Genomic DNA, 25,322 nt, shown 5'->3' on the forward strand with positions numbered 1-25,322 from the left:
TTAATAAAATATATGTTGGATATATAATTTTATACTATAGTTAAAAGCTGAAAACATTTAGTAAATAACATTATAAAAATATACTTATTCTAATAAAATAATGATAAGAAACTATAATATTTTTGATAGGAAATTGTAATATTTATTTATTTCATATTTATTTTTCTTTCACCCATAACTACTGATAAATTCCATGGGTTTTCTACCTTATCCTCTTTGAAGTAAAGAGGGATTTGAACCTATAACTTAGATTACCTTAATTCATATGATTTCACAAACTTCAAATAAACTAATTAAACTAGAACAATATATTGTAATATTTTAACTAATATAAAATAATAATTTCAAGACCATTATCTTTTTTTCTATGTAAGGCTAATTCTATTAATAAAAACAAAAAATATAATTACAAAGAGACCTAGCCTCAACCGTCACTGAAGTTCATCAAGAAGGTCTAAACTGCCCCAGATTTGGGGAAACTAGTTTGACATGGCAAAAAGACCATACATATATCCTGAGACTGTCACCAAAGGAAAACCATGCATAAGACCTGGACCCATGTTTTAAGGCAAAAACCAGAAGAAGATTCAACACAACACCACCTGATGCGACTGCAAAATGACAAACCCGCTTATCGTTCATACAAACAGCAAAAACAACAAGTGATTGGACCAAACCCGTCAGCAGCAGAAGTCTGAGTTGGCGCGTGGGTGGCAAGAGATGCCACGTGGTGTCATTTGTTATCATCCTGGTCAGGTGTCTCCTCTATAATGAGGCAAGTGTACCGGTCCCAGTCTTCATCCTCCTCCACCATGTCTCCTTTCGCTACGCCACCTGGAGGATCCTGTTAACACCCAGGTTGTTCCCTATGACTCCCAAGGGAATACGGCCGGGGTAACCACTAACCAATCTTTTAATCACTGTTTCTAGCCAAACAGTGATCAGAGAGGGCTCTCTCTTTATGATTTATATCTACAGTGATGGTGTTTTAGGCTAGGTATTGAGTACAGGTTATGTTTGTGTTTCGGTTGATGAAATTCCCTTAGACTTTAGTGATGTAGTTTTCAGATATGTTGAATATCATTGGGCAATGGAGTCTGTGGCTTAATGTGTTTGAATCTGTGAGATGAAAGATGGAACTTACAGGGCCTTTTGAGTGCTTTGTTAAAACATATTTTGGCTAAGTGACAGGAAACAGGCAGTACAAAGTGAAAGCATTTAAGAATTTCCACTTATTGTTTACATATTTCCCAGAGACAGACCGTGAAGGAGAAAACAGAGGTCACAGGGGCAATAATTTGAATCCCTGGGAATAGTCTGTTACAGCAAAGAGACAGATTGAAGTGCAGCAGTTAAGAATTGCAATTTCTATTACTGTTTCTGAAGAAAACATAGATGACAGCTCAGGTTTGAGTTCAGGGTAATGCTTGATTAAATCCTGAAACTATTCTTTCACCTTACTATCAAGTGTAAGACATTTAAACAACCAAAGAGAACAAAAGACTCAAAAAAACACATAACAGAAGATTTGAAAATACTTATAGTTTTAAAGCAACACCCATGGAATCCTGTAACAGGCATCATTCACCACAAGACATCAAATGCACCAAGCTTCTGGAAGTTCCATTCCTCCTTTGTATTAATTCTCTGAAAATATTACAGCAGATGGAAGTTCTCCAAGAGAAAATTACAGCAACCCCTTCAGCATTTGTGAAGGGTGTATATATACTAGCGGTGGTCTACAGAAATATCTGAGTTCTGCGTTATCTCAGTCTTTACATTCTCACCAACTCTTTAAGATATTATGTCAAAAATTTATTACACATTTAATACACAGTACAGGCATTTTAATGCTCTGTCAGAAGATATTTAGCTTTATAAGAATAGCTAAGTCGGTCTGAATATTTGGAGTTAATGCATAGAAAACCCGACTGTAGGCTGGTACACTGTGTCTCGGACCTGTCAGCTGTGACTTTGACTGCTACTGGTGGTGAGTCATTGGTCTGGCTGAGTTGGCTCAGCCTCTGCCTTTTCCTGTGGGTATTAATTCCCAAAATTGTCACTGTATGTGCCTGCTTTTTCCTTTTGCGCTATTGGTTCTGTCCTGTCAAAATTGTCTGGGTCAAATGCCTCCTGACATCCTGTGTGGGCAGTTGATGTGCCAAAATTGCGCCTAGAGTCTCATCTGCTTCTGTGTATTTGAAGAAGTTAGGTGGTGTATCAAACAGATGCTCGACTTCATTCATGAGGAAAAACAGGTTCTCTACCCTGTCATACATACTCTGCCCTGTGGCAGGCCCTGGCTCTGCTGAAGTGCTGGGTGGTTGTGCAATCTCTGCCACTGCATGGGCATCAATCCTCTTGTTGTAATTGTCCAGGGTGAGCAGTCTTCCTACACTGCTTAAGATGCTGGGGAGGCCTCTGTTCTGCAGTGTTACAAACTTCTCCAGGAATCTGTTAATTTCTGTTTGCATATCCTGTGTCCTTCTCTCCAGGGTTCCAACTAAGCTCCTCAATGTAATGACTCTCTTTGCTATGGCAATTGTTTCTGTCCTGTTGTTGATCCCCATGGTAGCCAATTGAGTGCTGGTCTTGTAATTCAGGATATTGATCATCCTGGTAGCTGCTTCTGGCATGTGTCCAAGGCTTGCCCTGGCTCTCTGTATCTCCTTGTTTGCTTTGGTGATGAGCACCATTTGCTCATCCATAGTCTCAATATATTGCCACTGGTTGGCAATGGATCTTCCAATGTTGCTCCATAATACTGCTTTCATCTGAGCAGTTACCTTTTCCAATGCAAGCTCTTTCTCCAGCTCAGCAATCCTTCTCTTAAGGGTCTTCACCTCTCTCTCCTTGGCTGCCTCATTTTGTTTGCTTTTATCAAATTTTTCATTTACCTTAGTCAAGGTTTTCTTAAGCTCATCCAGCTCTTTCATTTGAGATTCCATGACTTGGATCTCAGCTTGCAGCTTTTGCATGTCTAGACTAGCAGCCTGTTCTGATGTTGTAGTTGTTGCTGCTGTGGATGGCGCTGTAGTTGGTGCTGTAGCTTCTGTTTGCTGAGGAGGAGGAGTAGTCTTTGGAGGGACTTCCTCAAGATTTATTATCACAGGAGGAGGCTGGGAGGGTTGGCCCTGATCTCTTTGCTTCAGTGCTTCTTGTAGTGCTGCCTTTGCAGCTTCAGTTTGTCCTAGCTGGTCTTGAGTCCTAACCAGCTCTTTGTATAGGGATACCAGCAGGTCTGTAGTATCCTTTTCTTGCCGTTGCTGGGCAACTTCATCTGTTTGTGGATGGATGGTGGCCGGGAGTTTGATTTTCTTTCTTAGGGCTGCCATGTCTGCATCCCTTATCTTCAGCAGTTCTTGGATGCCTTTGACATCCTTGGGATCATGTCCTATCTCTATGATTACCTCCTCCAAGGATTTGATCCTGTTGTCCTTGGCTTGTGAGGATGCTCGTTCCAATTCTAGCTGGGATGATGTATTGTCTAGGCTGCTCTTTAACTTGTAATTTTCCAGTGTCTCATCTGCCAGGGAGGCATACACCATTTCACCCGTTTGTTTGTGTAACTCTATCTTATCCATGGGGTGAATATCTTTAGCCAGAACCTCCATGTTGGTTCTTAAATAGTCTGAGGTGGACTGAGGATGTAGAGTTGTGGGCATGAAATGGCTCATTATCATTTTTCCCTCACTCACATCAAAAGCAGACATTAGTCTCTGCTGGTTGCTGGGTGCCAAATTCAGCAGGTGATTGTACAATTGCACTTTGATGGGATCACTCCTCCTTTTGATATCTATAAACTGCTGCTTTATGCTGGAGTGCCCCTCTCTATGCTGGCCAGAAGAGCTGACCTCTCCTCCCATTGTCATATCTGGTCCTCTTTGAGATGAGCTGGCCGAGAGTTCTCCACTGGGTGGGCCCATGCCCATGGCCTGCCTTATTGCTATGTCCTCCTCTTGGGAGTCATTCAACCTTTGTCTCTTCTCCCCTCTGATAAAGGATGAAGTCTGGGGGGTCTCTCTTTCTCTCTTTCTGGTTAAGTCCTCCTTCTGAGGTGTTTGGAGGACTGAGCTGTCCACATTGGTGTCTGTCCTTGGAGGCAACTCTGTTTGGGGCTGCTGTTCTGTGGAACCAGGTAAATCTGTCCCTTTCTCCTGCTGCAATGGCTGCTGCCCACTAGTTTGTGATTTATCTTGTTGCTGCCCCAACTCCTGTTTTTCCATTTCTTCTTGCTGCTGTAGCAAGGTGTCAACCTGTTCTTCTGTTAATATAGGTGGTTGTTCCACCTGTTTGCCTTTGTCCTTGCTTGCTGCTTGGGTTGTCTGCTCGGCAGTTTGCTGTTGTGTTGCTGGTGTTGTGGTGGCTGCTCCAATTTGCCTCCTGTAGGAAATAGGCACCTGTCCACAAGTTTCCAAGTCAGCTTGTTTTTGGACATTTCTAGCCTCTTGCTCAAGTATTTCTTCACTAGTCATTTGCTCTACTAATGTGCCCTCTTCCCAATCTGGTGCATTTGCATATTTTTCAATTTCAGGTAATCTTGCATGTGCATAGTTGCCTAACTTATACCTGATCCTCCTGAGGGAAATAGAGTGGTTAGGGTCATATGGAATCCACTCAAAACTAGTTTTCAACTGGAGTCCTTCCAGGATCCTGTCTGCCTCTTTCCAGCCTTCCTCCTTCCTGTTGTATAAGAAGGGACCTAGCTGGTTTCTCACTTTCAACTGTGATTTCTTGTTTCTACTCTGAAAGTGTAGGTAATCTGAGTTCCCAAACTGCCTGAAATATTCTAAGGCAAACAGTCTCATGGGAACGTACCTTGGCAGCCTAAATGGATTTAATTCACATCCATACACCCTAATGACTGTGTGATTCTGGTAGAAGTACCAGTTGCCGATGTTGTAAAGCTTGTTCAAATGAAGAATTCTCTTCATGTCATCGGTCAGTCTAGGAGGAGGGGCACCTTGCAGCACTGTTAGGGCTGGATGAACAAATAAATCAATAAACTCACAGTATGTATAAGGTGATACTGAGGTACAATGGAACACAGGGGTCCAAAAAACAACTGATCTTGGGGTTCCTTGGGCGTTGAGTGGCCTCAAAGGGACAGAGAAGGTAGCTGGCTGGTTGAACAAGAACAGGTGGTATATGTAGGAGGTGTATCTGAACAGCCTCTCCCTCCTCAAATTCATGAACTGGTCATGAATCTTCTCAGCTATATAAGTTGCATAATCATACTGCACAGCTGGAGGCTTACCAGGGGCAAATATGGACAGCATTGCCAATATGCTGTCATCTACATCTTCCAGTCCTCTAAATCCCAGGACATATCCAATCAAGTCCACCATCATCCTGCCCAACTCATTCAGGTATTGGTACCCAATGGGAGGGGTTCTGACTGCTTCAGAGCTAGGTGTGACAAATAGCTGGTTAATCTTCACAATCTGGTCACTAGACAGGTTATTTCCTTTCTTTATCAAATCTTGCATGGAAAGAGGGGTCAGTTTCTTGGCTGTATGGAAATGCAGCATCTGATTTATACTCTCTGGAGTGATCTGAAACAGGACTAGGCCTGTGGGGCTAATGACTGCCCTTTGGCTGGGGTCATAGCACTCCTGGCAACTGTAGATAAGCTCTGGCATGGGATTAACTTGGGGAAGGTTGTATATGGGCAAATTTGATTCCCAAATCCCCAAGATATCTGCTCCACTCATGTGCTGGGCTCTCAGTTCATTTAGCATCAGGATATTATACTTAGTTCCCATAGGAAACCAGTCCAACATCTGGTAATCCATGTCTCCCAGGGGCTTCCATGCCAATTCTTGGTGGGGAGCATTGATAGGCTTGATATTGAGAGCAATGGGGGTCTCCATAGCTTCTGAAGGGGCAAACTATTGCAATCTGACAGGTGAATGGGCAAAAACAGACTGCAGACTGCCCTCAGTGGAAAATAGCTTGATTTTCTGAACTGTCAGAGGGGAATTCACCAGCTAGAAATTGAAATACTGCTGGTAATTGGTAACAGAGCCTCTTTGGGGCCTAAGTGAGCTTCTGGTAGTAGTTCAGAGGTATTTAGCAGTGAATTTGCCGGGGAAACGCAGAACTGAGGGGTTTTTAGATGAATTGCAGCTTATTACGGCTCTGCAGGGAATTTTTGGACCTCACAGTGACAATGGTGGAGGTACAACTAGATTCTAACGGTGAAAAGGTCGATCTTATGGTCCTATTATGCCTGTGAGCAGTTTTGAGCTGAATGCAGGTCGTATGGAAGGCAGGGCAGTGTAAATACCTGTAATTCGACGTGCAGAGGTCGTGGCAAGGTGTACTGCAGCTGCTGAAGTGGTCGCTTTAGCTAATTTTACCGGTTGGCGGAAATCCAGGCAGAAATGGTTGAGCAGAGAGTTCAGACGGAATAACGATGAAATGGTGAAAAAACGCGTAAAATTTGGTTAATATGAGTTTTTTACCCGTTTGGCGCTTTTTTACAATGACGTCAGCATGTCGTCATTGGTGGGTCACGGTGATGTGACGTCAGCTGACGTCATCGGGGAGGACGTGGCAGAAGACGACCGGTCAAAGGGCAGTGAGGTGGCAGTCCAGTCAGCGGTGAGCTGGACGTGGCAGAAAGGTTAATGGTGGACGGGCGGAAGTGAAACCGTGAGAGTTAAGGTTAAGGCTCTAACCGTCACGGTCTCTCGGGGCGGTTAGAGTACGGCGCCCAGGGTGTCAGAGGGAGCTCCGAGATGGTCCATCGGGCGACGCGTGGCGGAGGCGTGACGAGGCGCAACGTCACGTTCTCGGGAGTTAACGTGCGGTTGCGGATGGCGCTCCGATATTGTTGTGGGCCGTCGGATCTGGAAGGCTTGATCCGACGGCTGGCGGAGGTGTGAGGTGCACGGCCGATAATGTGGTGGAAATATTAACCGTTTGTGGGTTTTTGGCATGGTTTTCCAAATGTTTTGATTCTGACCACCCGCGCTTGCATTTGGGAACGTACTGAAGGCGGAATTTTGATTTTTGTAAGGTTTGCAGAGGGTTTTATAGATCAAAGGGGTTTAGAGAGGGGTTTTACCCATGCAAAGGTATATTTTTGGGGGAAATGATTTGCAGCACAGGAAAAATAGTGGAGATAGGTTCACCATGGTGGCCAGGTGCCATTATGGTCCCTCTTTGCAGAATTCTCGGCTATTATGCCTAGGGGAGGGAAAATATATATCATTTGGGGTTTTATACACCTTAGTGTTATTATTATTAGGGGTAGAGGTAAAATAGGGGAATTACATAGTAGAGTTAGGAGTTAGTATGAGGGAAAGAGGGGGATTTAGAAAGGGGGTGTTAATGATGGAGTAGAGGGGAAAAAGTGAAGTTAGTGATGCTCTCTGCTGTGAATCCATGAAATTCACCACCTTTTTGCTGATATGTTCATTGCCTTGGCAAAACATCTTTAACAACTATGTGATGGTGAACATGTCTTTTCTGCAACCACAACTGCCTACCCCACTATTTCACCTAGCATTTTTTGTTTCTTCTTGGAGGGGCACTTGGACTTGCAACCCTCAATTGCCTTTTCTTTTCTTTGGCTTTTTCCTTTTTTACTCTATCTGCTTCTACCCTTATCTCTTCCAAGGTCCCAGATTAGACTTTTGGGAACCTTTGTTTCTCTACCTGAACTACTTGTCTGCCAAGATTAAGCTGTTTGGACAGACTTCTTTCTCTATTCTACAACTCAAAATTGAAACATGGCATGATCCAGCTTGAACTGTTGAATCATCCACAAAATTTGTAATAAGGTCCTCAATATTTGAAGTATTTCACACACCTCTGATTTCCTGGAAATATGGGATCTTTGTAGTAACAAAGCAGAGCATATTTGGATTTTCAATAATCAATCATGAAATATGAAACCTATTACTATAGGTATCCAACAGTGGCTCCACATGGGGATGGTTTTTCTTTTGAAAGACCAAGAACAGCAGGTCAGATTGCCTTGTTGCTTGATTGTCCATCTTAATCTTTGAGATCTGATGCATGTAACCTGTCAAAATTGTGTGCTTTTTGTTGGGGAACCTCTGGTTCTATCTGCCTATTGCTGCTAGTTGCAGCACTTGGAAAACCTCTTTTTACAAACTAACAATAGAAAACATATGTAGGCCTGCATATATACATTGAACCTTTGGATCCTTATCATAGTGAACCATCATAATAGTGCTTCAGCATCCTGCCATTGACAGGACCTTCATCTAGTTCAGTCACAGTCAAACTTTTAAGGAAATAAGTGTTATTACCTTGTACTGCTTGGACAGCAAATGGTCCCTTCCACAAGGAATCAAATTTCCCATGTTTCCCTTTCTCTTCTCTTCTTGCATCCCACTTTAGTACTTTGTCTCCTAGATTGAAGTCTTCTGCCTTGGTTCTTCTGTCAAAGGCCTTTTTCAGTTTTTCTTGTAGTATTTGCCCTCTGCTGAAAACTTGTTCTCTGGTCTGCTGTAAACAGATTATCTGGTTGATCCTTCTTTGCATATCATTTGGCTCTGCTTGACTTTTTTGTAGAAGTTTCATAACTGGCACCCCTAGTGATGAGGGAAATCTGGCCTCTAATCCATAGACTAACTCATATGGGCTGGTCCCAATTGATCTTTTGGTGGTTAATCTGTCTGCCCATAAAGCATTTACTAGTTTCTTGTGCCAGTTCTTTTTGTTCTCTTCCAACACTTTCTTTATGATGTTTATCAAGCTTTTGTTTGATGATTCAGCAAGACCATTTCCCTGAGGATAGTAAGCTGTAGAATGGCCCAAAGTAATGTGAAATTTATGGCAGAAGTTCACCATTTTCTTGGATTTGAAGGCAGCCGCATTGTCTGTTATTATTTTGTCTGGGCAGCCAAATCTAGCCAGTATATTGTTCTCTAAAAATTGAATGATCACTGAGTCATTTGCTTGTCTGCATGGGGCAGCTTCAATCCACTTGGTGAAGTAGTCTGTTGCAGTCAAAATCCATCTGTGTTGTCCTGAAGATGAGGGATGAATCTCCCCAATGAAATCCAAACCCCATTGTTGAAAAGGTCTTTCTGTTGAAATGGGCCTCAAAGGAAGTGGCAGCAACTGTCTTCTGCCTTCAAACAACTGGCACTTATGGCATGATGTTGTGAATTTCTTCACATCAGAGAACATAGTGGGCCAGTAATAACCAGCCCTTAATATTTTGTCTACAGTGGACTTCCAGTATAGATGTCCACCACAGTCTCCAGCATGGAATTCTTGCATGATGTTGTCAGTTTCACTCTCAATAAGACAGTGCAGCAAAATACCTTCATGGTTTTTCCAGAGTAGATTCTCATCCATCACACAAAACTTAGATGTTTTCATTTTCAGAAACCTAGACTTAGTTCTGGACAGTCCTGGGGGAGCACACAGGTTTTGTAACACATAACAGATATCAGAGTACCAAGGAGATTGTTCAAAGGCTACATTGATCTTTGGAGTCGCCAGCTCTGTTTCACTGTCCAGTTGGTTGATATCTAAGGCTTGGAAATTTGCTTCTGTCATTAACTTGGCCAAACCTTTCCCTTTAATCAACTTTGTAGGTTTTATTTCAATGTCAAATTCAAGTATGTTTGCAATCCATTTTCCTCTTCTACCCTCTAAGTTTTCTTGGGTGAGAATGTCCTTGACAATAGGACTTGGCACATAAGCCACAACATGAGAGTAAAGGATATAGATCCTAAAATCTTTGATAGCTTTGATTAATGCATAGGCTTGTTTTTCCATTATTTGGTACTTCAAAGGAGCATCTCTAAGAGCTCTGCTGAAGAAGGCAATGGGCTTTTCATTCCCTTGATCATCTTTCTGCAATAAAACAGCAGCAATAGTATGCTGGGAGGCAAAAGAAAAAATAATAAAGTCTCTGTCAAACTGAGGATTAGTTAATACCGGGGTTTGGGTTAAAGCCAATTTTATGCTTTCAAAGGCTTGCTTTGCTTCCACAGTCCACTTAACCTTTGAGTCTTTCTTTAGCATATTGTTTAGTAGTCTGATCAACTCTGCTAAATTTGGGATGAACCTTCTTAAAAAGTTGAGTTTTCCTAAGAATCCTTGCAACTCTTTAACATTCCTAGGGTGGGGCATTTGTAGGATCGCTTGTATCCTATCTGGATCAATTCTAATGCCATCTTTTGAAATGATGTGTCCTAAAAGTTTCCCTTCTTCCAAACCAAATAAAGACTTCTTGGGGTTTAAGGAGATGCCATATTTTCTGCATGTTATGAAAATCTGTCTTAAATGTTTCAAATGTTCTTGGTCAGATTTCGAAAAGGGTGTAAGATCATCTAAATAAATGACCAAGAAATCATGAATTTCTTTTGCAAAAGCGATGTCCATTGCTCTTTGAAATGTTGCCCCTGCATTCTTCAATCCAAAGGGCATTTTCACATACTTGAAAGTTCCCCATGGGGTAGTAAATGCAGTTTTGTCTTGATCATCAGGGTGCACTAAAATTTGATTGAAGCCTGAGAATCCATCAAGCAGTGATATCCTTGAGGCTCCTACTACTCTTTGGAGGATGTGATCCATTTTTGGTAAAGGGTAGTTATCTTTGAGTGAAACTTGATTCAGATTCCTTAAGTCTACACAAAGTCTGATTTCACCAGTTTTCTTTCTTGTAGGGACTAAATTTGAAATCCATTCAGAGAATCTGATTGGTGCTATAATACCAGCCTTGAACATTTTATGCAACTCTTTTTCAATGGAAGGAAGGAGCACAGGATTGATCCTTCTCAATTTCTGTTTGAATGGTTTTTGATTAGGCTTGAGAGGGATGGTATGCTGGATGACAGATGTGTCATAGGACTTGAGATCTTCATATCCCCAGGCAAAGACATCTTGAAATTCTTTAAAGAGATCAACATATTTGGGCTTTTGATCAGGGGGCAAAGAGGCGGACAACTTGACTATCTTAGGCTTTTCCATAGTGCCAATATTGCATTCTTCAATTCTTGCATCTAATGGCTGCATCTTTGGCTTCCTAGGGATGTCATTTGAGTCAAAAATATCCTCTAATGGGGTAAGGCCCACTGGGAGGAAGTTGTCTTTGAGTTGTATGATTTCAGTTTCAATGTTACTCATCTCTTCACAGTCCATTTGTTTAATTTGTTGAATGTTTTCATTGTTGAAAATGGTTGGGCTGAGTAGTTGTTTTGCTGTCCTAGGTGACATTGGGTGAGCAGATTGTTGAAACTGTATTTGTGATTGACATGTTTCATTAAATATTTGTGATTGACTTGCTGTCTCAAGCATTTGTGATTGACTTGCTGTCTCAAGATCAATATTTAATCCTGTGAACTGCTGTTGCAGGGTTAAAAAATTGTTTATTTGCATGTCATCCTCAAATACTTGCCATTCTCTGACATTGTTTGGAATAGAGGGTCTGTACCTGACCTCAGCTGTGAAACAATTATTAGGTTCCAGTGGGAATTTGAAAGTGCTGGCAAATGTTGCCAAGCTATGTGCATGGAGGTTATGGCCCCTTGGAATTTTTGTGATAGCAAACTCATGAAAGGTCTCTAATATTTCGATTACAGCAGCCCTGTAGGATCTCAGCCTCTTGTCATTAGTGACAAAGTTTCCTTTTACTTGTTGAATGACCAGATCAGAGTCTCCCATGATGGAGAGGCTAGGTGCTTGTAATGATTTTGCAATCTTGAGGCCTAGTAATAGAGCTTCATATTCTGCCATGTTGTTGGTGCATCTAAAATTCAATCTGTAGGCCTTGCCTGTTGCATAGCCTTTCTCTTTGTTATGTATCCATACTCCAGCTCCTGCTCCTAGCTTGTTAACCGAGCCATCAAATTCTAAGACCCACAAGATGCCTTGCTGTTCAGGAGATTTGAGGTTCTGTTCATGGGATGGCAGTGTGAGCATGAGTTGGGGTTTCTTCTCCCATTTGTTTTCCAGGATAGCTTCATCGTTTGCATGACCATCTTTGACCCCTAGGGGAGAGCTAAAGTGTTTTGTTGTACTGATTGATGTTTGACAGGTGCTACTTGTTAGAATGATGTTTTGTTCTGGTTTAAATGTCTCTGTGCTAATGTGACTGTCGGAGAAGCCAATGCTGTCATTAAAGAGGATGTAAGAGTCTATGTCCGAATGAACAGCATATATTGGGAAATTTTGGGGTTTTTCTTCACTGCTAACCATATACTTCATGAGTGTTTCCCTATAAAGTCTTTTTGGTTGTCCAAAGACAGAGATGGTTGCATATGACATGTCTAACTGCAGGGAGCCTTGAAGCTTTGCTCCCCATGATCTTGATAATAGCATCCCATACTTGGGTGGGATATCAGCAACAACAACATCCATCAAAATGGTTTTGTTGGGGAATTGGACCAGAGACACACACAAATCCTTAATTAGACCCAGGCACTTGACTTGACTAGAATCAAAAGAAAACAAGTCTTTGTATGGTCTTGTGATATCTAAGTTTAATCTTTCCATGACTGCTTTTGGCATCAGGTTATGAGAGGCTCCTGAGTCAAACATTGCATTGTGCAGAATTTTGTCATGTACATGTAAGCTGACATAAAACGGTAAAACCCCTGTGACTACTGTTTTTCCATCTACCTCTGGACCAAATAGTAACTCTGGAGTGTCATCTAATACATTTACATCATCTTTGCTATTGGTGAGCTGAAGGGATTTTTTAATCTGTTGTTTGTACATGTCATGCTTTTCTAGCTCTGAGAGGGGAATTGCTACCTTTAACTTGCCAATCTCTACTCCTAAGTCAAAGGGTTTGTCAATTTGCATTTTGGGGTCACGGGTAGCAGTTCTTTCTTTGTTTATTACATCTTCTGGTGGGATTTCATCTTGATTTTGGAACCTGCCCCTAATATTGATATCTTGAGGGGCAATATTTGGGTTAGGCTCAGAGGATAAGGTTGCCATGGGTTGTTTTGATGGTGACAGTGGTTCAGTAACCTCTTCAACCACTACTTCCTTTGTAGGCAAGTTTGGCACATGATCAGGTTCAGTGACTGAGCTTTCTTTGGTTTGCTGTTTTTCTTTTATCTTTTCGGGTTGATTTACATTTACAGTCCTACTCCTTAGTTTGTATTGTTTGTGGACTTCATAGACAGCAGTGTCATATCCTTGTTTGAAATCAAAGGATTCCCCTGACTTAGTTTGAAATGTATTGCTTTCATCCTCCTCATGGTCTTCTTGGGTTAAGAATACATGACTTTTGCCATCCAGACCTATTAGATTGATTTCGGGGTCTTCATTTAGCTGATTTGCAGAAGAAGTTTCTGCATAGTTTTCTTGAAAAGGGGGTCTGATATCTTGGTCAGCATTAGTCTTTCCTATATTGGGGTTCTGGACTCTCCTGAAATTTGGGTTTCTAGGAGGATTGTTTTGTGGTGCCTCCCATGATGATTTTCTTTCTACTGATTCCACTCTCTCCCCCAACCTCTTCATGCTATTTAGAATTGCATCTAGCTTTTGGTCAAAACCCGAGGGTTCTTCTTTGAAGCCAGTTTTCTTTTCCAGATTTGCCCTGTTTCTTTTGGCAATTAGGTTGGCCTCTACAGTGACTGCAACCCTTTGAGCTTCTGCAAGGGTTGGAGGGTCTCTTTCTCTCAACTGATAGGCCATATCAGAATCAAAACCATCAGGGAAATTATAAAGAGCCAAATCAGGAGGGGGCCTTAAATTCTGAGGGATAGCATTGTATATGTTGTTAAACCTGGCACAATACTCTAACACTGTCTCTTGGGGACCTCTCTTAATAGTGTTATATTCACCAAGTATGTGGTGGGGATCTCTCTTTTTCTCCCATCTGTTAGTAAATTCCTGGTATAAAGCTTCAGGGGTTGCAATTGAATTTGCATTTAAGGACCTAAACCAAGTTCTGACATCCCCAGTTAAGCTTTGAACAAAGATTCTCATCCTGACACTATCATCATCAATTTCATAGGTCTCAAAGTGGTCTTGCATCTTTTTAGCATGCTGGATGGCCGTCAAAGGGCCATGGGAATCAAAAAATGAGAGTCTGGTTTGGTAGTCTTGGGGTAGAGCTGGAGCATTGGCTGGAATCTGCAATGGTGCATATCTGTTAGCCATGTTTATAGGGTTAATAAGGTTGATAGGAACAAATGGGACAACTGGGATTACAGGTGTAATGGGGTTAATAGGATGGGTAACAAGTGGAGAACTGGTTGAGTGAGTATGTGCAGATGGTGAAGATGGAAAGGTAGGACTTTGAGGGGTTGAAGATGAACTAGGGGAATTGGGTGTGGAACGAAAAAGGACTTTGCAAGGAGTGGGAATGAGGATGGGTTGGTCTGACCTTATATCTGAATCAGCAGGTTTATCCTGCTTGTGCTGTTTCCTTATGTTCTTTGGGATGATATTTGGGTTATCAACAATGATGGGTTGATCAGGGTCAGGGTGTGCCCTAGTATGCCTTGGGTTTCTTTTAGGAGCCAGCTTCTAAGTGTTCTTTCAGAACTTTATACAGAAGTTTTGTATTTATAAGGGCAAAATAAGAACTCTGGAATGACTATATATGTTTCAAGGCTAGGATAAGTTTCCCTAGTTAGCTCTTCCCTAAGACTGCCCCTGTATTAGAGAAACAGTCCTAAGATGTCTTGGCTAGTTTCAGGTTTGATGAAAGCTTTGGAAGATAGATAGTAATTGAATAGTCTTAGTCCCCAGCGGAGTCGCCAATTATGTTAACACCCAGGTTGTTCCCTATGACTCCCAAGGGAATACGGCCGGGGTAACCACTAACCAATCTTTTAATCACTGTTTCTAGCCAAACAGTGATCAGAGAGGGCTCTCTCTTTATGATTTATATCTACAGTGATGGTGTTTTAGGCTAGGTATTGAGTACAGGTTATGTTTGTGTTTCGGTTGATGAAATTCCCTTAGACTTTAGTGATGTAGTTTTCAGATATGTTGAATATCATTGGGCAATGGAGTCTGTGGCTTAATGTGTTTGAATCTGTGAGATGAAAGATGGAACTTACAGGGCCTTTTGAGTGCTTTGTTAAAGCATATTTTGGCTAAGTGACAGGAAACAGGCAGTACAAAGTGAAAGCATTTAAGAATTTCCACTTATTGTTTACATATTTCCCAGAGACAGACCGTGAAGGAGAAAACAGAGGTCACAGGGGCAATAATTTGAATCCCTGGGAATAGTCTGTTACAGCAAAGAGACAGATTGAAGTGCAGCAGTTAAGAATTGCAATTTCTATTACTGTTTCTGAAGAAAACATAGATGACAGCTCAGGTTTGAGTTCAGGGTAATGCTTGATTAAATCCTGAAACTATTCTTTCACCTTACTATCAAGTGTAAGACATTTAAACAACCAAAGAGAACAAAAGACTCAAAAAAACACATAACAGAAGATTTGAAAATACTTATAGTTTTAAAGCAACACCCATGGAATCCTGTAATAGGCATCATTCACCACAAGACATCAAATGCACCAAGCTTCTGGAAGTTCCATTCCTCCTTTGTATTAATTCTCTGAAAATATTACAGCAGATGGAAGTTCTCCAAGAGAAAATTACAGCAACCCCTTCAGCATTTGTGAAGGGTGTATATATACTAGCGGTGGTCTACAGAAATATCTGAGTTCTGCGTTATCTCAGTCTTTACATTCTCACCAACTCTTTAAGATATTATGTCAAAAATTTATTACACATTTAATACACAGTACAGGCATTTTAATGCTCTGTCAGAAGATATTTAGCTTTATAAGAATAGCTAAGTCGGTCTGAATATTTGGAGTTAATGCATAGAAAACCCGACTGTAGGCTGGTACACTGTGTCTCGGACCTGTCAGCTGTGACTTTGACTGCTACTGGTGGTGAGTCATTGGTCTGGCTGAGTTGGCTCAGCCTCTGCCTTTTCCTGTGGGTATTAATTCCCAAAATTGTCACTGTATGTGCCTGCTTTTTCCTTTTGCGCTATTGGTTCTGTCCTGTCAAAATTGTCTGGGTCAAATGCCTCCAGACATCCTGTGTGGGCAGTTGATGTGCCAAAATTGCGCCTAGAGTCTCATCTGCTTCTGTGTATTTGAAGAAGTTAGGTGGTGTATCAAACAGATGCTCGACTTCATTCATGAGGAAAAACAGGTTCTCTACCCTGTCATACATACTCTGCCCTGTGGCAGGCCCTGGCTCTGCTGAAGTGCTGGGTGGTTGTGCAATCTCTGCCACTGCATGGGCATCAATCCTCTTGTTGTAATTGTTCAGGGTGAGCAGTCTTCCTACACTGCTTAAGATGCTGGGGAGGCCTCTGTTCTGCAGTGTTACAAACTTCTCCAGGAATCTGTTAATTTCTGTTTGCATATCCTGTGTCCTTCTCTCCAGGGTTCCAACTAAGCTCCTTAATGTAATGACTCTCTTTGCTATGGCAATTGTTTCTGTCCTGTTGTTGATCCCCATGGTAGCCAATTGAGTGCTGGTCTTGTAATTCAGGATATTGATCATCCTGGTAGCTGCTTCTGGCATGTGTCCAAGGCTTGCCCTGGCTCTCTGTATCTCCTTGTTTGCTTTGGTGATGAGCACCATTTGCTCATCCATAGTCTCAATATATTGCCACTGGTTGGCAATGGATCTTCCAATGTTGCTCCATAATACTGCTTTCATCTGAGCAGTTACCTTTTCCAATGCAAGCTCTTTCTCCAGCTCAGCAATCCTTCTCTTAAGGGTCTTCACCTCTCTCTCCTTGGCTGCCTCATTTTGTTTGCTTTTATCAAATTTTTCATTTACCTTAGTCAAGGTTTTCTTAAGCTCATCCAGCTCTTTCATTTGAGATTCCATGACTTGGATCTCAGCTTGCAGCTTTTGCATGTCTAGACTAGCAGCCTGTTCTGATGTTGTAGTTGTTGCTGCTGTGGATGGCGCTGTAGTTGGTGCTGTAGTTTCTGTTTGCTGAGGAAGAGGAGTAGTCTTTGGAGGGACTTCCTCAAGATTTATTATCACAGGAGGAGGCTGGGAGGGTTGGCCCTGATCTCTTTGCTTCAGTGCTTCTTGTAGTGCTGCCTTTGCAGCTTCAGTTTGTCCTAGCTGGTCTTGAGTCCTAACCAGCTCTTTGTATAGGGATACCAGCAGGTCTGTAGTATCCTTTTCTTGCCGTTGCTGGGCAACTTCATCTGTTTGTGGATGGATGGTGGCCGGGAGTTTGATTTTCTTTCTTAGGGCTGCCATGTCTGCATCCCTTATCTTCAGCAGTTCTTGGATGCCTTTGACATCCTTGGGATCATGTCCTATCTCTATGATTACCTCCTCCAAGGATTTGATCCTGTTGTCCTTGGCTTGTGAGGATGCTCGTTCCAATTCTAGCTGGGATGATGTATTGTCTAGGCTGCTCTTTAACTTGTAATTTTCCAGTGTCTCATCTGCCAGGGAGGCATACACCATTTCACCCGTTTGTTTGTGTAACTCTATCTTATCCATGGGGTGAATATCTTTAGCCAGAACCTCCATGTTGGTTCTTAAATAGTCTGAGGTGGACTGAGGATGTAGAGTTGTGGGCATGAAATGGCTCATTATCATTTTTCCCTCACTCACATCAAAAGCAGACATTAGTCTCTGCTGGTTGCTGGGTGCCAAATTCAGCAGGTGATTGTACAATTGCACTTTGATGGGATCACTCCTCCTTTTGATATCTATAAACTGCTGCTTTATGCTGGAGTGCCCCTCTCTATGCTGGCCAGAAGAGCTGACCTCTCCTCCCATTGTCATATCTGGTCCTCTTTGAGATGAGCTGGCCGAGAGTTCTCCACTGGGTGGGCCCATGCCCATGGCCTGCCTTATTGCTATGTCCTCCTCTTGGGAGTCATTCAACCTTTGTCTCTTCTCCCCTCTGATAAAGGATGAAGTCTGGGGGTCTCTCTTTCTCTCTTTCTGGTTAAGTCCTCCTTCTGAGGTGTTTGGAGGACTGAGCTGTCCACATTGGTGTCTGTCCTTGGAGGCAACTCTGTTTGGGGCTGCTGTTCTGTGGAACCAGGTAAATCTGTCCCTTTCTCCTGCTGCAATGGCTGCTGCCCACTAGTTTGTGATTTATCTTGTTGCTGCCCCAACTCCTGTTTTTCCATTTCTTCTTGCTGCTGTAGCAAGGTGTCAACCTGTTCTTCTGTTAATATAGGTGGTTGTTCCACCTGTTTGCCTTTGTCCTTGCTTGCTGCTTGGGTTGTCTGCTCGGCAGTTTGCTGTTGTGTTGCTGGTGTTGTGGTGGCTGCTCCAATTTGCCTCCTGTAGGAAATAGGCACCTGTCCACAAGTTTCCAAGTCAGCTTGTTTTTGGACATTTCTAGCCTCTTGCTCAAGTATTTCTTCACTAGTCATTTGCTCTACTAATGTGCCCTCTTCCCAATCTGGTGCATTTGCATATTTTTCAATTTCAGGTAATCTTGCATGTGCATAGTTGCCTAACTTATACCTGATCCTCCTGAGGGAAATAGAGTGGTTAGGGTCATATGGAATCCACTCAAAACTAGTTTTCAACTGGAGTCCTTCCAGGATCCTGTCTGCCTCTTTCCAGCCTTCCTCCTTCCTGTTGTATAAGAAGGGACCTAGCTGGTTTCTCACTTTCAACTGTGATTTCTTGTTTCTACTCTGAAAGTGTAGGTAATCTGAGTTCCCAAACTGCCTGAAATATTCTAAGGCAAACAGTCTCATGGGAACGTACCTTGGCAGCCTAAATGGATTTAATTGACATCCATACACCCTAATGACTGTGTGATTCTGGTAGAAGTACCAGTTGCCGATGTTGTAAAGCTTGTTCAAATGAAGAATTCTCTTCATGTCATCGGTCAGTCTAGGAGGAGGGGCACCTTGCAGCACTGTTAGGGCTGGATGAACAAATAAATCAATAAACTCACAGTATGTATAAGGTGATACTGAGGTACAATGGAACACAGGGGTCCAAAAAACAACTGATCTTGGGGTTCCTTGGGCGTTGAGTGGCCTCAAAGGGACAGAGAAGGTAGCTGGCTGGTTGAACAAGAACAGGTGGTATATGTAGGAGGTGTATCTGAACAGCCTCTCCCTCCTCAAATTCATGAACTGGTCATGAATCTTCTCAGCTATATAAGTTGCATAATCATACTGCACAGCTGGAGGCTTACCAGGGGCAAATATGGACAGCATTGCCAATATGCTGTCATCTACATCTTCCAGTCCTCTAAATCCCAGGACATATCCAATCAAGTCCACCATCATCCTGCCCAACTCATTCAGGTATTGGTACCCAATGGGAGGGGTTCTGACTGCTTCAGAGCTAGGTGTGACAAATAGCTGGTTAATCTTCACAATCTGGTCACTAGACAGGTTATTTCCTTTCTTTATCAAATCTTGCATGGAAAGAGGGGTCAGTTTCTTGGCTGTATGGAAATGCAGCATCTGATTTATACTCTCTGGAGTGATCTGAAACAGGACTAGGCCTGTGGGGCTAATGACTGCCCTTTGGCTGGGGTCATAGCACTCCTGGCAACTGTAGATAAGCTCTGGCATGGGATTAACTTGGGGAAGGTTGTATATGGGCAAATTTGATTCCCAAATCCCCAAGATATCTGCTCCACTCATGTGCTGGGCTCTCAGTTCATTTAGCATCAGGATATTATACTTAGTTCCCATAGGAAACCAGTCCAACATCTGGTAATCCATGTCTCCCAGGGGCTTCCATGCCAATTCTTGGTGGGGAGCATTGATAGGCTTGATATTGAGAGCAATGGGGGTCTCCATAGCTTCTGAAGGGGCAAACTATTGCAATCTGACAGGTGAATGGGCAAAAACAGACTGCAGACTGCCCTCAGTGGAAAATAGCTTGATTTTCTGAACTGTCAGAGGGGAATTCACCAGCTAGAAATTGAAATACTGCTGGTAATTGGTAACAGAGCCTCTTTGGGGCCTAAGTGAGCTTCTGGTAGTAGTTCAGAGGTATTTAGCAGTGAATTTGCCGGGGAAACGCAGAACTGAGGGGTTTTTAGATGAATTGCAGCTTATTACGGCTCTGCAGGGAATTTTTGGACCTCACAGTGACAATGGTGGAGGTACAACTAGATTCTAACGGTGAAAAGGTCGATCTTATGGTCCTATTATGCCTATGAGCAGTTTTGAGCTGAATGCAGGTCGTATGGAAGGCAGGGCAGTGTAAATACCTGTAATTCGACGTGCAGAGGTCGTGGCAAGGTGTACTGCAGCTGCTGAAGTGGTCGCTTTAGCTAATTTTACCGGTTGGCGGAAATCCAGGCAGAAATGGTTGAGCAGAGAGTTCAGACGGAATAACGATGAAATGGTGAAAAAACGCGTAAAATTTGGTTAATATGAGTTTTTTACCCGTTTGGCGCTTTTTTACAATGACGTCAGCATGTCGTCATTGGTGGGTCACGGTGATGTGACGTCAGCTGACGTCATCGGGGAGGACGTGGCAGAAGACGACCGGTCAAAGGGCAGTGAGGTGGCAGTCCAGTCAGCGGTGAGCTGGACGTGGCAGAAAGGTTAATGGTGGACGGGCGGAAGTGAAACCGTGAGAGTTAAGGTTAAGGCTCTAACCGTCACGGTCTCTCGGGGCGGTTAGAGTACGGCGCCCAGGGTGTCAGAGGGAGCTCCGAGATGGTCCATCGGGCGACGCGTGGCGGAGGCGTGACGAGGCGCAACGTCACGTTCTCGGGAGTTAACGTGCGGTTGCGGATGGCGCTCCGATATTGCTGTGGGCCGTCGGATCTGGAAGGCTTGATCCGACGGCTGGCGGAGGTGTGAGGTGCACGGCCGATAATGTGGTGGAAATATTAACCGTTTGTGGGTTTTTGGCATGGTTTTCCAAATGTTTTGATTCTGACCACCCGCGCTTGCATTTGGGAACGTACTGAAGGCGGAATTTTGATTTTTGTAAGGTTTGCAGAGGGTTTTATAGATCAAAGGGGTTTAGAGAGGGGTTTTACCCATGCAAAGGTATATTTTTGGGGGAAATGATTTGCAGCACAGGAAAAATAGTGGAGATAGGTTCACCATGGTGGCCAGGTGCCATTATGGTCCCTCTTTGCAGAATTCTCGGCTATTATGCCTAGGGGAGGGAAAATATATATCATTTGGGGTTTTATACACCTTAGTGTTATTATTATTAGGGGTAGAGGTAAAATAGGGGAATTACATAGTAGAGTTAGGAGTTAGTATGAGGGAAAGAGGGGGATTTAGAAAGGGGGTGTTAATGATGGAGTAGAGGGGAAAAAGTGAAGTTAGTGATGCTCTCTGCTGTGAATCCATGAAATTCACCACCTTTTTGCTGATATGTTCATTGCCTTGGCAAAACATCTTTAACAACTATGTGATGGTGAACATGTCTTTTCTGCAACCACAACTGCCTACCCCACTATTTCACCTAGCATTTTTTGTTTCTTCTTGGAGGGGCACTTGGACTTGCAACCCTCAATTGCCTTTTCTTTTCTTTGGCTTTTTCCTTTTTTACTCTATCTGCTTCTACCCTTATCTCTTCCAAGGTCCCAGATTAGACTTTTGGGAACCTTTGTTTCTCTACCTGAACTACTTGTCTGCCAAGATTAAGCTGTTTGGACAGACTTCTTTCTCTATTCTACAACTCAAAATTGAAACATGGCATGATCCAGCTTGAACTGTTGAATCATCCACAAAATTTGTAATAAGGTCCTCAATATTTGAAGTATTTCACACACCTCTGATTTCCTGGAAATATGGGATCTTTGTAGTAACAAAGCAGAGCATATTTGGATTTTCAATAATCAATCATGAAATATGAAACCTATTACTATAGGTATCCAACAGATCCCTTGCATGCTGGGTGCTGCTTGAACTGCCAGCTAATTCCATCATAATTGAAGCTTCGACTGAGCTGCCACCAGTTTGCTGAATGTCACCAACGTGAATTCCTTCACCATGCAGACGGTCATGCCTAACTCCCCTGCTATCATTCTTCGGGAGTTTCTCAGAACCATGACCCACTCCTTGATTTCTCTCCTCCTGAGAAGGTGCTTCAAAATTTCTCGCCTGAGCACTGTTTTGCTCATTTTCTTCAGAGAAAACTATGGGCACATTGGCTGTAATGATGGGCCTGTTTAGGCTACTCTGGAACCTGAACTGGGTCGAGTGAGGGACAGAGTTGGGATGTAGAGGAGAAATTGCAGTGTGGAGCTGGAAATCACTATGCGCATCCATTGGGGCCTGCCCTTGCCCCCGTCCACTGCGTGTATGGGGATAGTGTCTGTGAGGCGAACTAGGAGGACGCGAATTCTCATGGGAATGAGGGGGAGAGGCAGGAACAGAGCTCTGCACTGTGTGCGGGTGAGCGCTGCCACTGCGGGTGCCTCCTTTGCGACTCCTCATGCGGTGACGGACCATATCAGTGTGGTTGGAATGCAATTTAGCTGGACAAGAGGCCGGGAAGGAGAACAGGTTGTGAACAGAGGGCTCCTGTGCAGGATTCAAAGGGCAGTGCCTGGAATGGGAGTAATGGTGCCCATTTCCGAGGTCAATACAACAAAGAAGCCAACATCGGCTCCCGGTGGCAGTTCTGCTGCAAGAATTTCCAGCCTGAGGCAGACAGATGCTGAGGGAAGGAGGATAAATAGAGGGGTCGAGAGGCTCCATATTATTTCCAACTGCGTCCAGATCTCGCCCTGAGGGGCCATTTAACGCTGTGTGTAGGTTGGCCTGCGTTCGTCTCAGGTGAGCATGGAACAGAGCGCTACCCACCGTCTAGCAGGTCCGAGCGCCGGCGGTCCGTTGGGTTGCCATTAATGATCTTGGATTTCACCCGCATCCGGGTAATTTCAAGACCATTATCATTTTTACCGACAATTTTATATAAAAACTAAATTTCATATCCATTAATTTATTATGAATAAATATTTTAAAATTATAAATATATAATATTTAAATTTACAACAACAAAAATAAATAATATTTAAACTTATATCTTTTTTAAAAGTTGATAAATTAATTATTTTAATAGATGGATCAACTTATGCATAGACCAATTTGATATTTGAATGTATATCGAGTATAGATTCCTGAAATATTTAGGAATCTAATAATCAGTCGAAAAAATAAATTTCGAAACATGGCTAAAATCTACAATCCACAGATGCACATAACGTACAGGACAAGCATGTCGTCCTCACAAGTTACCCTGGCATTCCAATCAGATGTAGCGGTTACCAAACAGTATAAGTGAAATTTCCGTGTATTCCTGTATCTCTGTGGTAAGACCATCAGCTCTCTTGCGCCGCCTTGCAACTATCTGTCGCAACCAGGCTCGTCTCTGAATCAATTCACTGTACAGTTAACCTATGTACCTGCTCCAACGATCACGACATATAAGCCTCGTGGAAAAAATGGCCCGTCCCCATCTCAAGCAATGATATTCAAAGTTACCATATTAACAGATACACATGGCGTCCTGTCATCCATGTGAGGCCCATCGCTGAGGATAAAGCAAAGACTGATACACGGAGGAGGAGTAATAGTTATACTAAAACAATCCAATCCAAATTTATTTCCCCAGATGTTAAAACATCACGGGTGCGCAAGAAAAGGACTCCCACTATTTCAAGAAACAACGCATCTCGATCCATCAATCCATGTCACAATTGGCCAACAGTCTGCATCAACACCTGCTTTACTCTACGCAACCCATCATTTGTGCACGCCATAGCATCTTTCTTTTTTCCTAAGGAATAAAAGCTAGATAATCTATTAACATGTGCATAGATCTATTCAAAAATTGACAACAAACCATTGAAAAACTGTTCCAAGCATAGATATCCAAATCTACTGTGTAATCTACAGACTCACATCTTCTATATTCCTAATCATTGTTCATGATCTCATCACTTGCAATTGCCACCCATCTGGTCAAGAATTCATTTTGCATTCCAATGGGAGACTCTGGTCATCAACAGCAACATGAAGTTCAGAGAACTGTGCCATTGAAGATCTTGCCGGGCTCCGTGAATGCGTTTTCTCAGCTCCCGTTTCACAGGCCAAGCGCAGAATTATTAAGCGATCGATGCAGACAATCGGGGCGCCAAAATTACGTCGAACAGCCCGGGCGGGAGAAATCCGTAATCAGGATCTTCGGCACAGAAATCAATGGGGAGCCCCAAGACCCCGCCGACGGATTAATATCGCCTGAGATCAGTTCCGGAGATGGGACCACCCAAGGCAAGAACGGAATACGATCAGCTGAATGTAAATTCGGATGCCGATATTGTTGCAGGGCTTTCCCGACGTGTCAGGCTCTCGGCGGCCATCAGAAGGCCCATAAAAGGGAGCGGCATAGGGCACGATCGAGGTCCCAGAGAGAGCTCGTGTTAGTGCCCACTTCAGTCTATTCTCCAGTTCCGGAATCTGTAATCGACATAAAGATGCCTGTTTTACATAATACTCTTGATCTCTTTAGTTCGCCAGGACTGCCCCGAACTTCTAATCGAGTCGATCCTTCCATGGTGGCTCAAGCTTATAGCACTTCAATGGCCGGATCGTGCAGCAATTTATACCCGTGCCATGTTTGGAATTTGTATTCAAACGACCAGCGCAGGCAAAGCTCGGGCAGCCATTTTTCACCGACGAGATCTCAGATACAGCCATCTCTGCATATACCATTGTTGCAGGAACAGCCCGATGTACAAGAAGAAGAAGAAGAAGAAAATCATACTTGTGGAGGTGGATTGTTATTTAAGCAACAACCACAACTGAAACAACATACACAACATTCTTCGTCTTCCACTTCTTCGATTTTTCAGGGGAGTGACAAGAGGACCGCAGACTTGTGCCTGGATCTTCAGCTTAATAGCTGCAAGCGAATCAACAATGGTAAGTCCAGGGCATACTGCTCGCCTACCTATAATTAGTACTTTATATCCCATTCAAATATATTTCTGAACATTGTAATTAGAAATTAGATGTTCAGATTTAAATTCGTATGTATCATAATTTAGAATTGAGGAGAGTTCACTTCGTTTTTTTTATAGTCATGTCGATCAGCCCAGATATATTTTAATTTCAGAGTTTGTATTGCAAGGATTTAAAAGAATTTGACATGCAAATGATATCATTTTACCTTTGGTGGAGCTCTTAGGAAGCATTCCGAGGATTAAGAGCCATCTGATATCGAGACTCCATGATCGATCCCCATTTATAAAAATTAATGTTTAATATTTTCTAAATTTTTATATTTATAGTAATAATTTTTTTGATTTCCAAAATGTATCATGATCGATTAATTTAAATATTTATATTATTAATTAAATTTCGATTAATTTAAATATTTATATTATTATTATT

At 42.7% G+C, this 25,322-nt stretch overlaps 1 protein-coding gene across 1 annotated transcript; it reads left to right on the forward strand.

The window, feature by feature from the left end:
- Positions 1 to 23,747: 23,747 nt before the first annotated feature.
- Positions 23,748 to 25,052, forward strand: LOC149146308 (uncharacterized). The gene has a single exon (XM_089449128.1). The coding sequence runs from the start codon at positions 23,858 to 23,860 to the stop codon at positions 24,887 to 24,889; it is 1,032 nt and encodes a 343-aa protein (XP_089305254.1). The 5' UTR covers positions 23,748 to 23,857; the 3' UTR covers positions 24,890 to 25,052.
- Positions 25,053 to 25,322: the final 270 nt, after the last annotated feature.

This window comes from Pinus tabuliformis, chromosome X, assembly GCF_031772625.1.
Source record: "Pinus tabuliformis cultivar Carrire ecotype Pingquan chromosome X, CPIR1, whole genome shotgun sequence".
Classification (NCBI taxonomy): Eukaryota; Viridiplantae; Streptophyta; class Pinopsida; order Pinales; family Pinaceae; genus Pinus; species Pinus tabuliformis.

What these genes read in the sequence shown, in the direction of transcription:
- LOC149146308 (XM_089449128.1), top strand. Translation starts at nt 23,858, where the DNA reads ATGATCTCATCACTTGCAATTGCCACCCATCTGGTCAAGAATTCATTT.